The sequence below is a fragment of the Natrix helvetica genome, assembly GCF_964273705.1.
Source record: "Natrix helvetica genome assembly, chromosome: 1".
Taxonomy (NCBI): domain Eukaryota; kingdom Metazoa; phylum Chordata; class Lepidosauria; order Squamata; family Natricidae; genus Natrix; species Natrix helvetica.
In genome coordinates, this window is record NC_138548.1 from 214,033,595 (window position 1) to 214,055,326 (window position 21,732).

General features: G+C 41.6%; 1 protein-coding gene across 5 annotated transcripts in view; it reads left to right on the forward strand.

Annotated features, from left to right (window-relative positions):
• CBX5 (chromobox 5) overlaps positions 1–19,238 on the forward strand; it is a 50,912-nt gene extending 31,674 nt beyond the window's left edge. For all 5 annotated transcript variants that reach the window (XM_081939588.1, XM_081939589.1, XM_081939587.1 and 2 more), the window contains exons 4-5: positions 8,315–8,412; positions 11,894–19,238. In XM_081939588.1, coding sequence (XP_081795714.1) covers positions 8,315–8,412; positions 11,894–12,044 — 249 coding nt within the window. In that variant the 3' untranslated portion in view covers positions 12,045–19,238. The remainder of the gene's footprint in view (positions 1–8,314; positions 8,413–11,893) is intronic.
• Positions 19,239–21,732: the final 2,494 nt, after the last annotated feature.

A 21,732-nucleotide genomic window follows, 5' to 3' on the forward strand; every position in this document is an offset into this window, starting at 1 on the left:
TTTATCTCTGGCTTATAGGAACAAAGTTCTTTAATAAAATTTAATAACAAGTAATAGGAAGAATTGTTAAAATAAAAGGGAAGGTTTTAATCCAGAAGTCAAAAGATAAAGTAACAAAAAGCCGAAGAAAAAAAATTAATCCGTTCACTTTAAGAGGAGAAACGAAAAACGTTGCGATCACTTCAATCCACAAAGTATAGTTACAAAGAAAAAAAAGCTTTCAAAAGAAATCCAATATAAGTTAATTTCGCCACTTAATTCTTTTGCTTAAGGATCTAATTTGGCTTTTAAAAAACGTTTCTTTGGGCAGTCTTTCCCAAAATAGAAAAAATACCTCACCAGATGGACTCATTTTCTCTTTTCACTTCCTTCCTTCCAGAGCCATCCCAACTTCATCAACCTGGGGCTGCCTGTTTACCGCCGGCTTGAAGAGCTTCCCTTAAGTCAATCAGGGACTTTGCAGTGTCCCTGAGACCAGCAAGGCTTTGTCTTCCTGATCATCGTCTCAGCGGGATGGTTTAGGTCCAAATGGACCGTCCAGCTGCAAAAGTGTCAACAGCGGTCTCGGAGTGTCGAGACCGCACATTGTAACGTCACAATGTTGGCTCCCCCCCCCCCAAATAAATTAGCTTTCTGAGGAGGCTGTACAACAGAGAGCTATTGGGAATCATAAATTGGCAATGAAGTTATTGCTGATCAGATGTCTTTCTGAGCATTGTGTTCTTTGTCCACCTTCTTCCTAAGGCCAATATATGCACTATTTGATATATGGTATTTCTGTAAAAAAATGTGCATATAGTTGACCTCAGTTTGCTCTGATAAATATTACATGGCAATTTTTCTCCCTTTCTGTGAATTAGAAATTTAATTAATGTTATTCTTATGTAGGCATCTTTTCTAGTATTTAGGTGTGATAAAGAAACTCAAACCTGAGGCTAGTCAGCAAAACATCTTTTTAGTAGCACATTCCTTGCTGTGTTATATATCTTGTCTGTATATCCCAAAAAGTACTATGTCCTATCACCCCTTTGATGTTCCCTTTAGCACCTGAGTAGTTACTTCTGGCTCACTTTCTGATGTTAAGAGAGTATTGTTGGAAGAAATTTTCCTGGTCCATTCCCAGTTGGGAAGCAGTGACCGATGCTGAGAAGAAATACACACGAAAACCAGGTGCCAGAAAAGGGGTCCTTTAATTCAGGAAGGCAAGAAGACAAGCTCAAGTAGTTCTGGGTTGCAAGCAAACTTGGAAGTGTGACTCTGAGCCTTTTGTGCTTAATTCCCCTTAGAAGCTCCTGCAGTTTGATGGGTTTTGATATGTTTCTGATTGCCTTGGGTTTTGTTTTCCTTTTTCCCTGAGTTAATCTTGGTCCCAGGTCTTTTGTTTTTCCTGTCCTAGGAGTTAATCCTTGTCAGGGAGGCAGGAAAAGGGGAGTTTCGGTTTACCCTGGAGAGTTTATTTTTAGCCTGATTCCCCTTATCTTAATGGCAATACTTAAGTGTTCCTTTCAGCAGGTGCTTTTGCCTGGGGTTTGCTTAAAGGGGGAAGGGCTGGCTTGAGCCTCTTGGCACTGTTTTCTGAGGTTTTTGGTACTATCCTTTTGGGGTATACTTCCCACAGTATGTTATAAAGAAGGAAAAGAGGCCACCATCAAATGAGCCTATCGAAAATGGCCTTGTACAGCATCACTTTCCAATTTTCAGTTATCTGCTATTTTTGAGTAGAAAGACAGGTTTGACCTATCTGCTGTTAGGGGATTGGGATTGTAACATCAGAATTGAAAGAAAAATAAGTGGTGCAATAATATACAAATTTCACTTATTTGCCTTTTTTGAGAAGTTCAGTAGACATGTGTGAGCTATCCGCTATTATTTTAGTGCCCTGGGATTGCCGAGTTGAGAGGTACAGTAATGGCTTGCCACAGTTTCTGTTTCTCAAATTCTCTTATCCCCATCTCCTATCCCCTCCTAGGCCTGGTTGGCATGCAGATAGCAGTGTCTGATACTATTTGTAGCTCAAGACTCTTCTCAGTCACCAGTGTTTCTTTTAAGATCTGTTTCCTAGAACAGAAGGCTATCTCCATTTTTGTACAGCAACATTAGATTTAACATAAGATGTAATTTTCTAGAAAATTCTTCTCACACATTACAATATCCCCACAAATACACTGATCATTGAAGTAACAAAAAAGCAATTATGACAGTTATGGAATTAGAAACTTAGCTAGCAGAAGAAACCGTTTTGATTGTACGCCGCCCCGAGTCCTTCGGGAGAGGGTTGCGGCTAATCAAATAAAATTATTATTATTATTATTATTATAAACAAGAGCGCAAGACAATATTAACTTACAAGAAAAATCTTAAGTTTTGCCTAGGTCAGCGATGGCGAACCTTTTTTGGCTCGCGTGCCACAAGTGGGGGGAGCGCAGGGGGGTCGTATGCAGGCGTGCTGCACCCATAATGCAATGTGCGAACCCCCCAGTGCGCATGCGCGCACTACAAGTGCGAACCCCCCATTTTTACATGCTTTTTTCGCCCTCCCCAGGCTCCAGAGGCTTTATAGGAGCCTGGGGAGGGCGGAAAGAGCCTTCCCCCCCCCCCGGAGGCCCTCCGGAGGCTTCAGGGACCGTCTGGAGGCTTCCCTGACACCTTTGGAGCGCTCAAAACAAAGTGACTTCCGGTTTGCTCGGAGGGTCTTTTTGAGCGCTCCGAAGGCTTCAGGGAAGCCTTCAGACGGTCCCTGAAGCCTTCAGAGCGCTCAAAACGACCCTCTGAGCAAACCGGAAGTCACTTTCGGTTTGCTCGGAGGGTCATTTTGAGCGCTCCGAAGGCTTCAGGGAAGCCTCCGGATGGTCCCTGAAGCCTCCGGAGGGCCTCCGGGGGGCGGCGGAGGCTTTTTTCACCCTCCCCAGGCTCCTATAAAGCCTCTGGAGCCTGGGGAGGAGGAAAAACCGCTTTAAAAAAGGGTGAACTCAGCTGGCCAGCGCGTGCATGCACACTGGCCAGCTGATAGGGCAGCGCCTCACGTGCCCTGACAAATGGCTCCGCGTGCCACCTGTGGCACGCATGCCATAGGTTCGCCATCACTGTCCTAGGTGGATGCTTATATTCAATTCTTTTTATCTATTTTGTCTAATATATTTTGTAAGATTGTTACAGTATGAGGATGCTTCTGCTATTTTTAGGACAAGATACATTTTTGCCTGGATGAATAGGAACCCAAAACGAATTCAATATCCAGATCCATCCCTGAAAAACAAATATTTTAAGTTATTGTCTTGTGTTAGTTTAATCCAGCCATGTTTAATGTTTTGAGAAACACTCTAGTGGTGGAGGAGTGATCAATTTGGATTGTGCACATTTGATAGTTTACTAAATATTGTGTATGTATATAATGTGTGGCTTGTAGATTGTGCCTCGCCCTCCTGTATTCTCTAGGGCAGTGGTCGGCAAGCCGCGGCTCGCGAGCCACATGCGGCTCTTTACACACTTTAATGTGGCTCTTCTGTGTGCCGGGCGCCCGCTCCCCTCCCTCCTCTCGGGCACTTCAAAACAAGCGCCCCTTTCCCTTTTTTCTTTTTGACCCCCAATGATTAGGGAGGATCCTGAAGCGAGGAGGGAGAAAAAGAGACGGAGGCCAAGGAGCTTCTCCCCCCCCACACACAAAAATCTTATCAGGGAGCCAGCGGGCAGTAGCAAATTAGCTGATCACGCGGCGTGATCGGCTAATTTGCTACTGCCCGCCCGGCTCCCCGGTTAGATTTTTGCTGGGAGGAGGCGGGGGGGAAGCTCCTTAGCCTCCGTTTCTTTTTTTCCCTCCTAGCTTCAGGATCCTCCCTAATCATTGTGGGTCGAGAAGAAAAAAGGGAAAGGGGCGCTTGAAAAGAAAAAAGGGAAAGGAGGCAGAAAAAGAAACGGAGGCTAAGGAGCTTCCCCCCTGCCTCCTCCCAGCAAAAATCTAACCGGGGAGCCGGGCGGGCAGTAGCAAATTAGCCGATCACGCCGCGTGATCAGCTAATTTGCTACTGCCCGCCGGCTCCCTGATAAGAATTCTGGGAGTTGAAGTCCACCAGTCTTAAGAGCCAATTTTGCAGATCCCTGCCTGGGCTAATATGATTGATGCCCTTGGTGGACTTCAACTCTCAGAATTCCGGGAGTTGAAGTCCACAAGTCTTCAAGCTGTCAGGTTTGAAGACCCTGGGTTTTTTTTTCTAAAGGGTTAGGGGTGCAAGGGTCTTGCAACTTGACAGCTTTAAGACTTGCATGCTTCAATGCCAGAGTTCCTGAGCCAACATGACTGGAGGAGGAATTCTGGGAGTTGAAGTCCACAAGTCTTAAAGCTGTCAGGTTTGAAGACCCCTTGGGGTTTTTTTCCTAAAGGGTTAGGGATGCAAGGATCTTGTAACTTGACAGCTTTAAGACTTGCGTGCTTCAAATGCCAGAGTTTATTGAAACTAAAAACTGTGTACCATCCTATGTATTTTCGGTTTTAAAAATGTGGCTCTCAAAATAAATTTCAATCGTGGTTTTGGCGAGATTTGGCTCAGTTGAAAAAAAAGGTTACCCACCACTGCTCTAGGGGATAAGAATACAATGAAGCTTGTTAAAGGTAGGTCTCTTTTATAAAAGCGCATTGGTATCTCAAGATTCTGCTGTGCTGTTGGCATATAGAAAGTCAGGGCCTACCCTCTCTTGGAAGAATGAAATATTTTGAGCAATATTCAAAAGGACAGAATATTATATTCCCCCAAAGGGAGAAATGGAGAAACATGGTTTTTTAGAGGCAGGAAGCAGACTCACACTTTCTTAATAGCCCCCCCCCCCCCTCATATTTTGTACCCATTAAGAAAGACTGAGAACAGGACATGATGGACCTTCAGGACATAAGCAGAAGATTACAGATTAAGAGAGTTGTAGGTTATCTAGTCCAACACCCTACCCAAGCAGGAGACCTTACACCATTTCTGACAAATGGCAATCCAATCTCTTCCTGAAAGCCTCCAGTGATGAAGCTCCCACAATTTCCGAAGGCAAGCTGTTCCATTGGTTGATTATTCTCACTGTCAGAAAGTTCCTCCTTATTTCTGTTTTAATCTCTCCTTGATCAGTTTCCATCTATTATTCTGTTGAACGAAATCTCCTTCTGGGTTCTGCTCCAAGTGGGGAAAAAGACACTGGAGACATGGAGGCTGCTTGGAAAGATGGTTTTAATGGTGGACAGGACCACATGGCTTGAGTCCTGAACAGAAAAGGTGATCACATACTTCAATGTTGGGGAGAAGAAGAGAAGGAAGGACTGAGATGCTGAGTCTCTGGTTTTATGCCCTCTCTGGCCTTCGATCTTGAGCTTGTCTTCTGATTGGTTGTCAGACTCCCATGGGGCCATGCAGGGGCAACTCTCTAGGCTGCGTTTTGAATCCAGATTTGGTTTGAGTTCTCAGATGCCATGTGGAGAGTTGGGTAAAGAGCCAATATTATCCTGCCTTAATCCCATCCCCCTGGAGCTGAAGGGGAGAACTCTTTATTATGTAAAGGGACTGGCTGGCCTTCTTAATGGCCCATTGACAAAGTGGGTGGAGGCAGGAAGCTACAAGGAACTATTCTCAATTCTTCCTTTTCACATCCAGGGAAATATAATATTCTGCCTTTTCAATATTTCCTAGGATATTTTATTTTTCTGGGAGAGGCTGGGTGATAACTTTCCACAATTCCTTGTCTAGCCTTTGGGTACCTTGGAAAATAGTTGGACCCTTTCCTCTCTGGTACATTGCACCACCCCTAAAGCAGTCGAAACTTCAATTAAACTTAGCTTAGACACGCACCTAGGATTTGCACTTCATCTTTTGCCTATAGAGCCAGCTATGACCCCTACATAACTCCATAGGAATCTAACACCCAATGGAATATTAAAGGACAGGAACAGGAAGCAACAAAGCCCAAAGAAGGTATAAAAACCACCCACTCAATTCCATTTGGTCAGCTGCACCAGAACCACAAATGTGGTTTTGTTCATCAATAAATAGAGCCTCTTTCCAATCAGCCTCCATTTTATTTCCAGTGCTTTTCTCCCGGCGTGGAACTGAACCAGATGGATATTTCTTCCAACAGGCACTATGCTCAAAGAAAAGTATTTATTTGGATTTTTTTTTTTAATTGGGGGTGGTTTTCACTGGTTTTTTCTCCACCTGGCTGGTTGCAAGCCTTTTGAGGAGCCCTAATGAAGGGCCCTCTCTGTCTTCTAGCATAGAGGTTTGGGGCATATCATTTAAAGCACAGGAGGAGAATGTAGGCAAAAGTGTGACATCTTTAGCTTACGAAATTTATGTTCAGTAATGGAATTTGTCTTTGGGAATATTTACTGGAGAGAATATTGGCATTCCCTTCTGCACTGGTGTTTTAAATTAAAAGTTGTATAATCTGCTTTTTGAACATCCAAAAATGGTATTAATAAACTGTACATATACAGATATAAAACCCAAACAAATCAAACTAACTTCAAAACCTTCAAATGTGATCAGAGGGGAAAAGGAGTTGTCTGTGTGTTGTGAGTAAAATAGGCAGTCTCTAAATTTGCTAAATATGTTTTACAAGCTTGCTTAGACAAAACTCGGTCTGCAATCACAGATTAGTGGGCTACAATCTCAGTGCAGGACCAAATCATAATGATAGTTACAAATCCTGCTGAAAAAACAGAACGTTATAAGGTAATATATTTTAGTCAGCCTATTATCCTGTTACTGTTCTGGCTAATTTGTATGTAACAAGACCTTTGGTTTGAAGTATTTTTTCTACCAAGTTGCTGAGCGATATAGTAGCTATCTTTAAGGCAACACTAATTTTAATGGTTGCTGGTACTTTTAAGGAATTGGATATTTTTAGAATGTCCAGAAACTCATTTCATATGCTTATTTACCTAAATTGAATGAGGATGTTATAGCACTCCAGTTAAATGCTGAATGACAACTCCAAAAACCCTCAACTCTCTTGGCCGGTAATAAGGCATTCTGGGAGTTGTGGTTTAGCAGTATCTTGGAGATATTGGAGGATTGTAGGTACCCATTTCTGCTGAATGTAGATACATAATTGTTTTGGGTTTTTTTTAGTTTTAATTCTGCATCGTTCTGCATTTTTCCTATCATAACCGTGCATGTCTTGGGAGGCTAAGACCAATTCATATCTTAAAATTTCCCACACTAAATGAACTATTTTTTTTTAAGTTTTAAAAAAATCACTGTCCATAATAAACATTTTTGAAAAATTAAAAGACGAGTGCGCTTAAGTATTTTTTGATGGCTTTCTTTTGCAATAGATGGCACAATTTGTAAATTCCTTCCTTCCTCTGGGTTGTACCAATCATTAAGTGAGATGGTTCATCTTGTTGCCTTTCTTTTCTTTCACTTAACTATCGCAGCTTATTGTAATGCATTTCTTTTCTTTTCCTTCTTTCTCACTTTGCAACTGGCTTTAGTGCTTGCACACACAAACACACACACAAAGCCAGGCAGTCTGCCTCTGACATGCTTGGTCTGCATAGCTGCATCTGCTAGACAGTATGTGTGAGCAACAAATGTGTGGATCTCTAGCAGAATAGCGTGCGGTGGTGGTGGTGCTGCTGCTGCTGCTGCAAAGCAGGGAGAACGCTTCTCGCTCCAGGCTTGCAGTGACTGAAAGCTGTTACCAGCCTTCAGATGGTATGTGCAGAGGGAGCTGATTGACCCTTGTCTGGGGGCCCCGGAGGCTTAAGCTCTCGGTTGCAGCAACAACAACCAACCAAAAATTCCCCCCCTTCTGCATGAATGGGACACACCCATCGACGGCACCACCGGCACAAAGACCTCAAGGACTGTGAGAGCCCGTAGAGGTGGTGCGCTCTGGAGCGGGGGAGGCGTAGCAGGGATGGGGAGCTTTGGAAATCGCGAATGGCTGCTGCTGCAGCAGCTGCTGCAAAGGCAAGATGACTTAATTCCCTCAATCTGCCCCCATCGCTTTCTTAGTTCATTTTCATGGCGACTTCGGGTCCTTCCCCCCCCTCCTCCCTCCTCCCTTTTAGGCTTCTTTCCTTCACCTCCACAATCTCTCCCTCTTCCAACATGTAGTGAGAGAGAGTGTGCGTGTGTGTGTAAAGATTATTAATACAGCCAGGAAAGATATTAAGGCCTCCTCGGCTGCTAATTACAATCACGCCACGTATGGCATCTGTTTATCACCTGCTTCTGAGTGGCCCTGGAAGCCTCTGCTTCATGGTTGAGGAGACTAACAAATGGCTAAGGAATAGGAATATTTTAACTCTTTTTCTTCTCACTTTCTCTCCCATCAGAGCACCGATATTGCTAGGGGCTTTGAAAGAGGATTGGAGCCAGAAAAAATCATCGGAGCCACAGACTCCTGCGGAGATTTAATGTTCCTAATGAAATGGTGAGTGTGCTTCTTTATTTTTATTTTTTATTTTAAAAAAGAACAACCCATCCTGTGGTCTGATAACTGCATATTTTCTCCTTTGTGAAATAACCCCAGTAAATTAACCACTCTTGGGTGAGGCGCCATGGTTTAATGGCAGTTCCTTGGCTGGGCTTTGTTCTCCTTGGAGTGGATGTTAAGCTTCTGCTTTACAGATGCAAGTCCACTCTGAGCTTAACAGTTGTATGGATTTTGCTTAAAGGAAGGCAAATTTACTGCCTCTCTCCTTGTCTCCCCAAACCAAAGAGAGCACAGGAAATCCTTCTGGAAAGGTTTTGACTTGCCTCTTGTTTTTGTTCCTGAGCTTATCTCTGCGGGAAGCCTCTCTGCAGACAGGCAGGGCAGCAGAGAGAGAGAGAGAGAGAGACAGAGAGAGTTGGCTGGGCTGCATATGCAGCAGCTGCCCCTCCCCCAGCAGAAGCCAGACAAAGAGCAGAGCCTGCCTTATCAGCCAGCCAGAGGTTACAGCATAGCTGCCTTTAAGAAAATTGTGTGCTGCTCCCCCCCCCCCAATGCCCCCCCTTCCTCCTCCCAAACTCCATCAGGATTCCATCTTAGGAGAGCAGGTCTTCCCCCACAACAAGGCACTGGAGAAAATAAGCCCTTGTCCTCCTTTCCCGTCTCTAAAGCTGCCTGGGCTGAGATGGATGGGGTTGCTGCTCCTCACAGTGGGGGCGGAGATCCAGCTGCAGGCCACTCGTTCAGAAAAGGAAGGGGGGGGGGAAGGAAGGAAGGAAGGAAGGAAGAGCAAGGACTAAAGGGCTTGGTAGTTTTCCACCATCATGTTTTCTTTGTTATGTGACCGAACGCTGGGGGCAGTGAGTGAATGCAAACAGGTCTCTGAATTATCCTGTAATGGTTGCAATCCCTAATTTGGGCATTCCTGTAGCATCACCTGAATTGCAGTTGTAATTTAGGAGTGGTTGTATACTTTGAGGCCCTAATTTTCAAATCCCAGATTATTTATCAAAGTAAGATATAAAATGCTTACTGTTTGAATGTCTGAAGGGTTATCACTGTCAGCTGATTCTGAAGGACAAGAAATGTATTCAGTAAAGCTAATAGAGTAATATTTTAGACATTATCCTGAATATATATAGTTTATTGTGGTACTTACTGTATATAAGAATTACAGTAAATACTATAGAAAAGTTTGCACATTCTAGTTAGATTGCTTTTACTGATTTATAAAAGAACTGAATTAAAAGAATGAGACTTGACTCAGGTTTAGATTCAAACCTAGGCTTGTAGGCCAAGATCAAATTATTCCTTAGAGTGCATTTGCACTCAGACCAGTAAATTATCTAGTTTGAAAGAGCCTAGTCTCCTAAACAGTGGAATTAATCAGGACATTCTTAGAACAGATTGGAAAGTTCAGCTACACTAATTGTAATTAACCCTGTGCTGTGTTTTAGGTTTTTTTAATCTTACCTTTGAAATTGATGGGCTCTATGTTCATTAATAACACATATTAGCTATGTTAGCTCTTTAACTCAGTTATTGCAGGTTGCAGTCCTATTACATTTGCTCTAGAGGAAATTCCCATTGAAAATCAGATTTTCTAATGAGATTTTTATCAGATAGCAATTGTTTGCAAATTTAATAAAAAGTAACATTTATAGCCATAAGAAAAGCTATATTTTCACCTCTGCTGGAACATGAAATATTGTAGTTATTGCTTTTTTTTAAAAGCAAAATTAAGGCTACAATTGTAAAATCTTGGCTTAAGCATATTTATTTGTATCAATTGTTATTGAATATTATCAGTCTTAGTTACTGATTATTGTAAAATAATTTTGCATTACAGACTATAAGTACTAATGTTGGGGAACATGTTTAAAAGAAAAGTCATCCTCTAATTTCTTTTATCAGAATTGCTAGCATAGTTATAGGGCAAGAATGTCAAACTCGCATCATCCCTTGATGTATTGCAACTTCCCCCTCTTTTGCTAAACCAGGAATGGGAAGTGCGTCCGGCCCACAAGTTTGACACCCCTGTTTATAGGGCATCCTGATAGACAAGAGTTCTGTCTCAGAATGTGTGTTTATCATTTGTGCCCCTTTAGTTAAATGGGTGAAGATTAATTCTGATGAAATCTTTAGCAGAGTGCCATTAATTAATTAAAGTTTACTGCCTTAATCAGTATTACTGTTCCTTGAATGGTAGTTAAATAGGTAGGCCAGGGATAGAACTGAACAACAGACAAAGCTAATAAACCAATTGATGCTTTTTTAAATTAGAATTCCTCATCCAGGTGTTACCCAGATGTTCCCTCCAGTACATGGGTGTCAAACTCAATTGTGTCATGTACTTTTTCTGTTTGCTTAATGTTTAAAAATTTTGCATTTGGCTGTAGGACCTTTTCATCTTATATGGCTTTGTATTAAGATTTTAAAATAGAAACTAAGTCTTGAAAACATCTGTAGAGAGTAGAAAAATACACATTTGCATAAATACAAGTTCAAGGCCAAATGATATATCAAGAAAATGAAATTTGGGGATCTGGGGAACAGTTTTTTTTGGGGGGGGGGTGCATTGTAAACACGTGGAGTACTTTCCTGCCCTTGACTATCTTTATGCAGATCTCCTATGGAACTGGGCAAAATTGAATAAAAGATTCCAAAGATGGGTGTACATTTTTACAATTTACCTCTTTAAGATAATACCTCTTTAAAACTTTCAGTTTAGTTAATCGGGCAAAATGTTAGGGAACATATTTTTTAAAAACAGATTTGACAGATTGATTTTATTTTGGCATTTTACTTGAAAATACAAAGCTCCTGTAAACAAAGAGGAGATATCTTCCTATGTTTCTCTTCTCTTTTGCAATTCACTCATTTTGTTGATGGAGAGAATTGTGGAAAAAATACATCTTGTCCCCCTTATCTGTTATAGCAGTTGAGGATGCAGTGAGATTTCTTTTTGAATGTTAATAGCAGTTACAACACCAGTAAACTTTCTGCAGCATTAGGCTCATCAGTTTCAAAGGATTGGATCCATTGGACCAGCAGTGTCCTCTTACTTAGCCACTAGCCACCCCGGAGTAGCTGGGACAAAAGAAACTGCTGACAGTATCCATCCATAAATAAATTGTCCGGAAGGAGCAGTTCCTTATTAAAGCAGTAGCATATTCACATTGAAACATACAATATTATGTGATATGCAGTAAATGTAACTAAAATTCATAAAATCAATGGGTATCACTTTGCAATACCTGCCTCCTTTCATAATCCCAAATTAATTGGCAGTTCAGACAAGCGCTTCCTGGTAGTGCTGTTGGTAAGTTTCCCAGTGATTCTGTTTTGTTATTGTTTTCTATTATAAAATAGGTATGGAAAAACTTGTTTATTTTTATGGTGCCACCTCTTGGATGGAATGTTTTTGCTTAATCAGTTAGTGACCAGTGCTCCTTTTGTTGTTTCTTGTCTATCTCTTTAGGAAAGACACAGATGAGGCTGATCTGGTTCTAGCAAAAGAAGCCAATGTGAAGTGCCCTCAAATTGTGATAGCATTTTATGAAGAGAGACTGACCTGGCATGCATACCCAGAAGATGCTGAAAACAAAGAACGGGAAGCAGTGAAAAGCTAAAGTGGCTGGGGTTCTCTGTCCATCCATAATTGTACATATCCACCCACCCCCTTTCCCTCTGCCCAAATGCATCCATGGAAATGTGCTTATTACTGTGCTCGACAGGAGAAATGTTGATATTGGTTGGTTTAGTCATAACATAAATGGTGTGAGTCACGTTTGGTTTCCCTCCAGGAGATTGACATGCAGTGTGGAGTTCTATCACCCCATCATTAATAACAATAATGGTACTTGTTTTTAAAGCTTCCTCAGAGCCTCCAGGCCTTTTCTTCCTGCCTGGCTGTTTAGTTCTGCCCAATCATGTTCTGTGTAGAGAATTGTTAAGCATCATTGTTACTGATTTAAAAATGGCAGGAGCTCCCTGAATTCAGGACAGACCTGACTGACCTAGCCCAGGCTTTGGATTCTCAGATCACCAAAATAACAAGCAAGCTAGATCTTGGGGAAGGGGGAAGGGCTTTTTCTAGTTCCTTTCAAAATTGCTCACATGTTGCTTGAATTAGGTAGCCATTTTCACCCAAATTGTCTAACTTCAGGTCAGAATAGGAACCTTTTGAACAAATAAAAATTAGTTGGCAGGGGTAGCATCCCTCTTCGAACCTGTCTTTCTCATCTTATTCCTTCCATTCCTGCGTATCTCTTATCTTCCTTATTACTGGTGCTATTTGGATGACATGCTTAGTTAGATTATAAGGGTATCTAATTAATCATGTGTGTGCTCCAAAAATTGAGTTAATCGACCCATTGCTTATCCTGGCAACAAGTCCTGTCTCCCCCCCCCCCCCCACGACTATTGTTACTTACTAGACAATTGACTCCCTCTTTTAACAGCTGTGATCAAAATGTACTCCTAGAGATGCCCTATAAAATGCTTCTTCTGTGGGCATTCCATTTCTATAGTCCTTTTGATTTTTCATTCATTGCACTCCAGGTGTGTATGTTGGGATGTTTAACTCTGTGAATCTGCAGTGACACCAACCTTAATTGCATTGTGGCAACTCTCTTTTAAATTTACTTTCCCAGGGGGTGGAGGGTACAGCATGAAGTAAGAAAGTAAGTAATGCCTCCTGTGAGGATTAAATACAGTGTCACTGAATGACCATCTCTGTCATTTGGGATCATGTGCCCTGAGTGTGCCAATGTGAATTAATTGGCTTAAAGAGAACTGGATCATTCATGTTGCACAAATAGGGCCTTTGTGTTATGTAGGTAAGTAGATCAGCCAAACATCGTGTCATACTTGGAATCTTTAAATAATTCCTTTTTCCTTTAAAAAAAATGATTTGTTTATGGGCTCTCAGTTGTATCTTTAGAGACTTCCCCACCATAATCTCTGTGCTCTTTCGTCCTAGTATGTCAATTCATAACATTCGTATCTGTAAAATAGATTTTACAGATAAAATACTTTAGCAATTTAGCCAAAATACCATGTTACATAATAAGGACATATTGGACTGCAAATCCAATTATCCTTCACTGGCTATACTGGTTGGGAATTGCAGGTCATACATAGCCTGTCCCTGGTTTGGCATGTTGACCATTAATAAATGCTATTTCAGCAGTGGCTTTTTATCTTGTTCTTCAGCTCCAGGACAGGGTAACAGAAAGCAAAGGCCCTTGGCAGAGCCCTTTCTCGTAACAAAGCCCATGCATATTTTATTTCATGTGTAATGCCTGCATTGTGTAGCATGGTTGGGATTTCAGACTCACTTGGCTGCATCAGTTTTGAAAAGTGCCAGTCTCCTACTACAGTATCTGAATTTCTGGATACCTCACAATGGGCTGATACTAGTAAGATTTGATAGGAGCTTGGATCATTACTAAAATGTACAGGCTATTTTAAAATGGACAGTAGTCATTAACATTAATTCAGAATCTGAATTCATGTGCTTTGGTCTCTGCTAATTTATCAGTACTTTTTTTTAAATAGTAAGAGATGCTCTTACCCATGCTTGATCAGAAAACCCCACCACTACTTACTTCATTTCTGCATTGTTGAATTTCTTTCCTTTTGTTTAGCAAGCAGATGAAGTAGGTTGCCCTCTTCCATTTACATCTTCTGTACCCTGATAATCCGTCAGGAATTGCAACTGGGCATGGTGTGATGTAGCATGACATGAATGACATCTGTGACACAACTAATGATTCATATGTTTGATTAAGCCCATGAGGCTGTGGTGGGTCATACATGACTTCACAAGTACCAATAACAATTTTGGTAAATGCCCAGCATCAGAAAATAGGTGCCATTTTTATTTTCGTGGATTTCCCTAGATTCAATTGATAGGTGTACTTCTGTCAACCACATCGAGATAAAACATTTATGAAAAATGTATTCTAATTTGTTTGGATTCCATGTATGCAGTTTAAGAATCTATTTTGCAACCAGTCCATCTTTCAGTGGTTTTGAGGCAGGTTTGTCCTTAAAATATGCAGCCCCCATGGCGCTGCTCAGCGTATTCTGTTGGAACTGAATAGATTTTTACTGTTTGCTTCCTGAATGGGGATGGGTGACACTTTTAATAATTTACTTTGGAAGAGATTTTTTGAAAGAAATTCCCTGCTGCTAAATTAATAGAAATATCTTTCTTTTCTAGAATCCTTATTTGGTGCAGTCTTTTTCAACAATGTTAAACAAGATATATGTGAAAGTTCAGACTATAGATTGGACATTAGCTTTGCATTTTTGATTCCACGTGAAAGCTGCCACATATAGACAGAAGCATAGCTTGCCTGCATTTGGCTAATGGCCAGCTATTGCTCTTGAATCCCACTGAGCTTCTTAATTTTTGACTATTCGTTCTTCAGTGTGGGGGTGTTTTCATTCATTCCTCAACCACATGAGCTGGAAGAGGACAGTAGTTGCAAAACAGGATTTGGGAAGCTATATGGATTTAACTGTTTGCATGTGATTTGTACCACTTACACACTGAATAAATGATTACTCGAGGGTTTTTTTTAGTCAAGAAGTGTCTCAGGTTCTGATTTTTGCATGTGACTCAAATGAGAAGAATATCCCTTTCATCCATTATGCTTCACAGAATACTAGTTATCCTGCCTCACTCCCTTGGAATTCTCTAATTTCTGTATGACAGCTGGAGAGGTCAAATTATTATGTATTGTATGGCTACTATCAAGGATAAAAGACAATTTACTAATAACCATCTGTCTGAAATGAAGCAACACATAAAGATCCCTTGGTGTTCCACATCTTCCTGAAAGGGAGACTATTCTGATTTCTAACTCCTTCAAGAACAGAATAGAGAAAAACAAATACAATATGCAAGTTTCCACAGCTTACTACCTCCCTACCGAAAAATTGCTAATTCCAGCAGAAAGCAATTCTGGAGGTTTTCCCTATTGCACATACATGTGCTTGTGTGATACATTCATTGATTAGAACCCACCCCCTAACAAGGACAAGGCCATGACAAAAAAAGAAATTGAATAATTAATGACCAAAAATAATTGCCTATAAAACAAGGTACCTGTTTGTAAAATTCAATGTTTTCTGTGTAATGCAAGTCCCATCATTCTGCAAACAAAAGGATACATGCAGTTACAAGAGGCCATTTTCCTCCAACAAACTGCAAAAACAATGGCCGTGGGGTAAAGGAGAATTACACTGGAAAGAAGAACAATGGTAAACCACACTGGGTGGAGATGGAAGAATGAGGAAATAGACGAGTATCTGGAAGGAGTCAGGAGGAGGGGAACAAAACACCACCTCTGTTAGAGTGAAAACTAAAATGTGTTGGCAATAATTTAAGTTCCCTTCTACACGCCTCTTCTGTGAGAATTAAACACATGGTTACATACAGTATTTACCCTTGATGGTCCCATTTGTTAGGCCTATTAGCTCTAGTGGGGAGCTGAGTCCCTTAGCTTAGGGGATGGGGGGTGATGTCCCCAGCTATTTGGTAGGAGGTGGCTTAGTAGGCCAGGAAAAAAAATGCACATCTGAAGAGTCAATTCTGAGAGCAAGAGTGACAGGTGGTCCTTGACTTACGACATTACAAGACTGCCCCATACTACTTACAACCTGGTTTCAAAGTTACAATAGCCATCTTCCCCTTCCTGCCATGTGACCACATTTCAGACACTTGGCAACTGACCTCTATTTATGCTTGCAGTTCTATGATTGCATTTACTTCAGATTTTTGGCCCATAGCAATCCATTGGTTCCTTAAAGACCATTGCATTTTTTAAAAATCGTAAAATTGGGTCAGTCATGTGGATGGCTTGCTTTACAGCCATCATGTAATGAGCAGACTCCATTAAGTTGGAGACTATTTGCCTCAGAGCCTTATCTCCCATTTAAAAGCTATATATACCTTTAATAATGGTTTATTTTCTTCCCCTCAAGCACCCCCCCCCCCCCCCCATGATTTACAGCATCATGTAACAAATTTCAGCCATCACGAGGTGCTATAATTTGTCCTCATTATTGCATTGCCATGATGATGCTCTAAATCACTCCTGGAGATTTCACCCATGCCTCAGTACTTATCTCTGCATTGTCTGTATTTTGTGAAAGTGGGCAAAGTGGTGGAGGAGGAGTATTGAATCTGGAGCAGGTTGCTGTGGATGATTGATAGTCTGCCATTCCTTTCTGTGCTGCAATCCTGTAAAGTCAAGTCTAAGATGGAGAAAGCCTCTGCTGTTACTAAGCAGATTATTGGCTTTCCAGCCCATATCTTTTCCAGGTATTTTGGCTGGCATTGCCTCTTACCAGCTAAGTTCATTGGGTTGAGTCAGAATCAAGTTGAATTGCAGGCTAAATAAGAGACATTTCATAAAGTGTTGAGGAATCAACTCTGATAACATTTAGGTATTAAAGTCCTGCTACCTCACTGATTTCACCCTTATTTTTATTCTCAAATGTATTGGAGAGGAAGCTTAAGACAGCCTTGGGTGCACCTTTCTTTCCTACCAGCCTAAAAGCTACCTTCTTCACCAGCAGCTGCTAATAGAAATTCTTATATAGAGTTAATAAGGAAGACTTCTGTGATTACAAGCACTTGTGTGTCAGGCTAAAAAGAAAAAGGCATTTTAGGAAGTTGGTAGCAATGCCATTAGTAAAAGAAAAAAGAAGGCATTTCTCTCTCAAAAGTTTTTGCTGGGATTTTGAGATGGACTTGTGCATGTATGTTATAAATGCCTACTCTCGTACAGCCTGTTGCATGCATGCATGTAACTGATTTGTTGCCATGATTGGAGAATAGAATAAAGTATGCATTCTTGGCCTTCCTCCACTTCCACAAATTACACAATTTTAAAATTTATTTTGGATGCACCATTAATTTAAAGTAACACACACAGGACCCTTTCATCCTTTGGCAAATTTGATGAATATCTGAAGGTTCTTAGAGTTCTTTGTCAAACTTAAATGAAGCAAAAATAGGGCAACTTGACACTTGAAGAATTGCTTTAGCTACTGCAGTTTGAAATGCTAAAACAAATGTACCGTAAGTACAGCAACAGCTTTAGTAAGTTCCACAATGTGACCCTTGTGTAATATGGTGTAACCCTATTCAAAAGCTCTTTTTTTAAAGGCAAAAGTTCCTTTTAAACCATGAAGAAAGAATGCCCAGTATTTTTTTTTAAAGGAAAAAAAAGTTTCACCTTTACCTGAAGATCATGTTAAGTTTCTCTTTCTTAGTGTAGTAGAACTAGCCAGCTAGTTCTGAATTTCCAGGATTTCTAAGCCATTCATGCTGCATTTAGGTGGCTTCTAAACTGATCCCACCTCCTCACTTTTTGGCTCCTAGTCTAAATGTTTCAATGGCACACCAAAAAAAAAAAAAAAAAGCTTTTGGGTGTCAGCTTTTTCGCCTCTTCTTGTATTTGGAAGTTGTGGGGATGGGGCATATGTGTATGATACATTGGGAGATTTGAATCTTAGCTTTCTGTGTATCTGTTTAAATTGCACATTTTAAACTGACGATCACTCTGAATTTATCAGAATTTAAATTTATGGCAAGACTTCAATTATGTAGTAGGTGCAGTTTTCTGATGCAACACTTTCTTAAGAGGCTATCAAACATGAATTGTTATCCTCGGTCACCTAAGCGTGGATTAAAATACAAAGACAATTAATTTTGTGTTAATTAAACTCATTAATTTTTGATTAACTATTTAATTTTTACCCAGGTGGCATTTAAATCTTCTCGGCTGTATGGGCTCTAATGATTTTTGTCTCCTCCCATCAGCAGGAAGAGGAAGAGGAGAGAAATCAACCAGCCAGCACAATTTGAATTATCTCAGAACCTCTATACCACTGCTGCCTTTTCTTTGTTTCACATGACCTACTGTGAATCATTTTTGCCAGAACTATACTTTTATGCAATTCAGTTTGGTATTTAGCCCTATGACAAAATTGGTTCACTTTTGGCTCATAGACCCTTTTCTTTGGTTTTCTGTCTCTTTCGCTTTCTTTCCTTTTCTCTGCAAGTTTTCTAGTGGACAAGGGACATCTGAGATAATACCTCACTCCACCGCTTCAAAAGTAAACATTCAGATTTCTTTCCTTCTGAAAAAATGAAAGAGAATTGGCTTAAGGAACTGCTCTGCTTTTGATTGAGCTTTTTGATTGCTTGAATCCAACTGTGTCTCTGACAGATAAGATTGCATTAATTGCTCATTGTGGGTCGATGCCACAATTCTTCATGCAACGCTTTGAATCATTTGCAAAAGTATATCAAGTTGCAGCTTTTGCTTGCAACAAGCAGTCTGGAAGATTCATGGACATCTATTTGGATCCAGGTGAAAACACAAGCCCAATCATGTGCACAGAATGTGTGAAAAGGCCTTGGAGGTTTAATGCCCCTGGTGTTGGTTGCAGAAATGAAATATATCCAGGTTCCCCATGATCAGTATTAAACTGATGAAAAAGAGAAAGATGGTGTGTAACTTTTCCCCTCCCAGCCCAGCAATATATGCTGCTTTCCACAACGGAATGTCGAACTTTTGGCTAATGGGTGTGTCTGTGCATTTGTGTTAGACTTCCTTGGGGGTAACATTTTAGCCAAGCCTTTTGATTCTAAAGTAGGTTATGCTGATTTTTAAAGTGTGAAAATAATTTTTAAAATGAGCTGTTTGTTGTATAACTTGACATGTTACAAACAAACCCATATTCCTCATCTCAGCTCTTTCATATTTCTTGTATCGGTTCTAATAAATGGTTACTTTTCAGTACAGGATCTATTGTCTTTTATTCACCCTTCCCCCCTTTTTAAACCCCTCAATACTGTCTGGATATGGTTATATTTCATATACTTTGTTGCTGTTTAGATATGGAAGGTAGCCTTGACCTAGAGAATTTGACCAACTGATAAAGCGTAGCTGTTATGAAAATTTAGCTGTTTGCTTTACTGAATGTGCCCTTGTGCAATTGACATTGTATAGTTGCTGGTGATCTTTAGCTTTTCTGGAACTGAAACTTAGTTTAATCCCATTGTTCATTATTTTTTTAAATTCTCCTTTCCCTTCCTTCTGCGATTGCTTTTAACCAAATATTCTGGCCTCTAACATCCATCTAAAGCAGTGACATGCAGTCAGGGGAGGCAGGAGAGGCAGAGCCTCACCGCTCTCATGAAAAGAAAAAAATGTAAAAGGGAAAAGGCGAGTGCTGAGGTGAGGCTTTAAAAAGCCTCTAAAAAAGGGAGGACTGTGACAACTTTGATCTTTGCATGCTTGTAAGCAAAATACCCCAGGATCACGGTGGCGGGGACAGCCACTCCTTCCGCTGCGCTGTGGAGAAGAGCCACGCTGTGCAGGAGGCTCCTCAGCGCTAGCCTCATATCAGCGCGAGCCGTGGTCCCATTCCCCTCCTTCCTGAGCCAACATGAAGCGGACTGCGGCTCGCGCTAATCTGAGGCTAGCGCTGAGGAGCCTCCTGCACACGCTGTCCCATTCCCCTCCTTCCTGAGCCAACAGGAAGGGGACCGCGGCTCGCACTGATCTGAGGCTAGTGCTGAGGAGCCTCCTGCACACGAGGTCCCATTCCCCTCCTTCCTGAGCCAACATGAAGGGGACCGCGGCTCGCGCTGATCTGAGGCTAGCGTTGAGGAGCCTCCTGCACAGCGTGGCTCTTCTCCGCAGCGCAGCGGAAGGAGTTGCTGTCCCTGCCACTGTGATCCTGGGGTATTTTGCTTGCACGCTTGCAAAGATCAAAGTTGTCACAGTCCTCCCTTCATGATGATCATTTGATGACGTCAGTGCCTCACCAGCCATAAACCTCACCGCACATCACTGATCTAAAGTCAAGTTCCGTCATGCTGACTGGGAATAATTGATAGATTTGCAGGTCAATAGCATAGCATTGATAGCTATTAGCTAATAGCATCTGGGGGATAATAGCTGATGACTGCAGTTCTATGGAAGCAGTTTTCTGAGTGGACTGCCCTACTCCCATTTTAGAGTCATCCTTTCCTGATTGTTGGATAGTAACAAGATCAATATATAACCTTCAAATGAAACAGATCTTGAAACACCAGTCTGTGTATTTCTGGCTGAGAGTCAGAGAAATTCTGAGCTTGGCTTCCCTTTCTCGCACTTCTTAGGTTCAAGTGCTCTTTGTGCTTTCTCTCAGTAGTTCCTGTGAGTGCAGCAGCCAGAAATGGGAACAGATTGCATTTTTTTTATACTGAAGGGAAAAAAATAAACTTATAAAAAGCAGAGAGAGCAAAAGAGCACCAGAGGTGGTATTCAGCCAGTTCTGACAGGTTCTGGCGAACCAGTAGCCGAAATTTTGAGTACTTCTAAGAAATGGCAAACGCCATCCCTGGCTGGCCCCGCCCCCATCTATTATCTGCCTCCCGAGTCCCAGCTGATTGGAGCCCCAGCTGATCAGCTGGGTCTTCTGTTGCCATGCACTGGAGAACGGCGCTAGAAAGCAGGTTAGCGGGGTGGGGAGGGAATGGGGATTTTACAGTATCTTTACCCTGGAGTTGGGTGGAAATGGAGATTTTACAGTATCCTTCTCCCAGGAATGGGGAGGGAATGGGGATTTTGAAGTATTCTTCCGCTGCCATGTCCGTCCAAGCCACGCCATGCCCACCAAGCTACGCCCACAGAACCGATCGTAAAAGTTTTTGAATCCCACCACTGGAGAGCACTCTCAAAGTAGCAGCTTTGGTATCCCTGTACTTAACATAGTATGTGCTACTCAGGGATGTCAAACTGGCGGCCCGCAGGCCAGATGCCTCATGTGCAGGCCATGCCCACCCCAGCACCTTGAAGGGGGAAAAGGATGAGAAAAGGCAACGTGACGGCAACATGATGCCACGTTTGACGCCCATGTGCTAGATTGTGGGGTCCTTATTGCTCTCTCTGCCTGCAGATATTTCATTACCTAAAATTGATTACATCATCAGTGCAGTTGGTACATGCTACATTTCCACACTGGTCACAATTCCTTCTCTGTATAATCTGGTTTGATTTCTGAGGTGGGATAGGTTATTATGAATTCTCTTCAAGGAAGAAACATTGCATGGATTTCCCCCATAGAGTGATGGAAGAGGGGAAAAACCCTGCTTCCTTATATGTAAAATACCAATAAGAAAAGGTGAGGACACCAAAGATGATCTTTGGACGTAATTTGCATCACTTTTCCCCAACAATTCCAGGATGATCATATGTAAGGATAGGGAGTTCTGCAAGTTAGGACCCATTGCTGCGAAGGCTT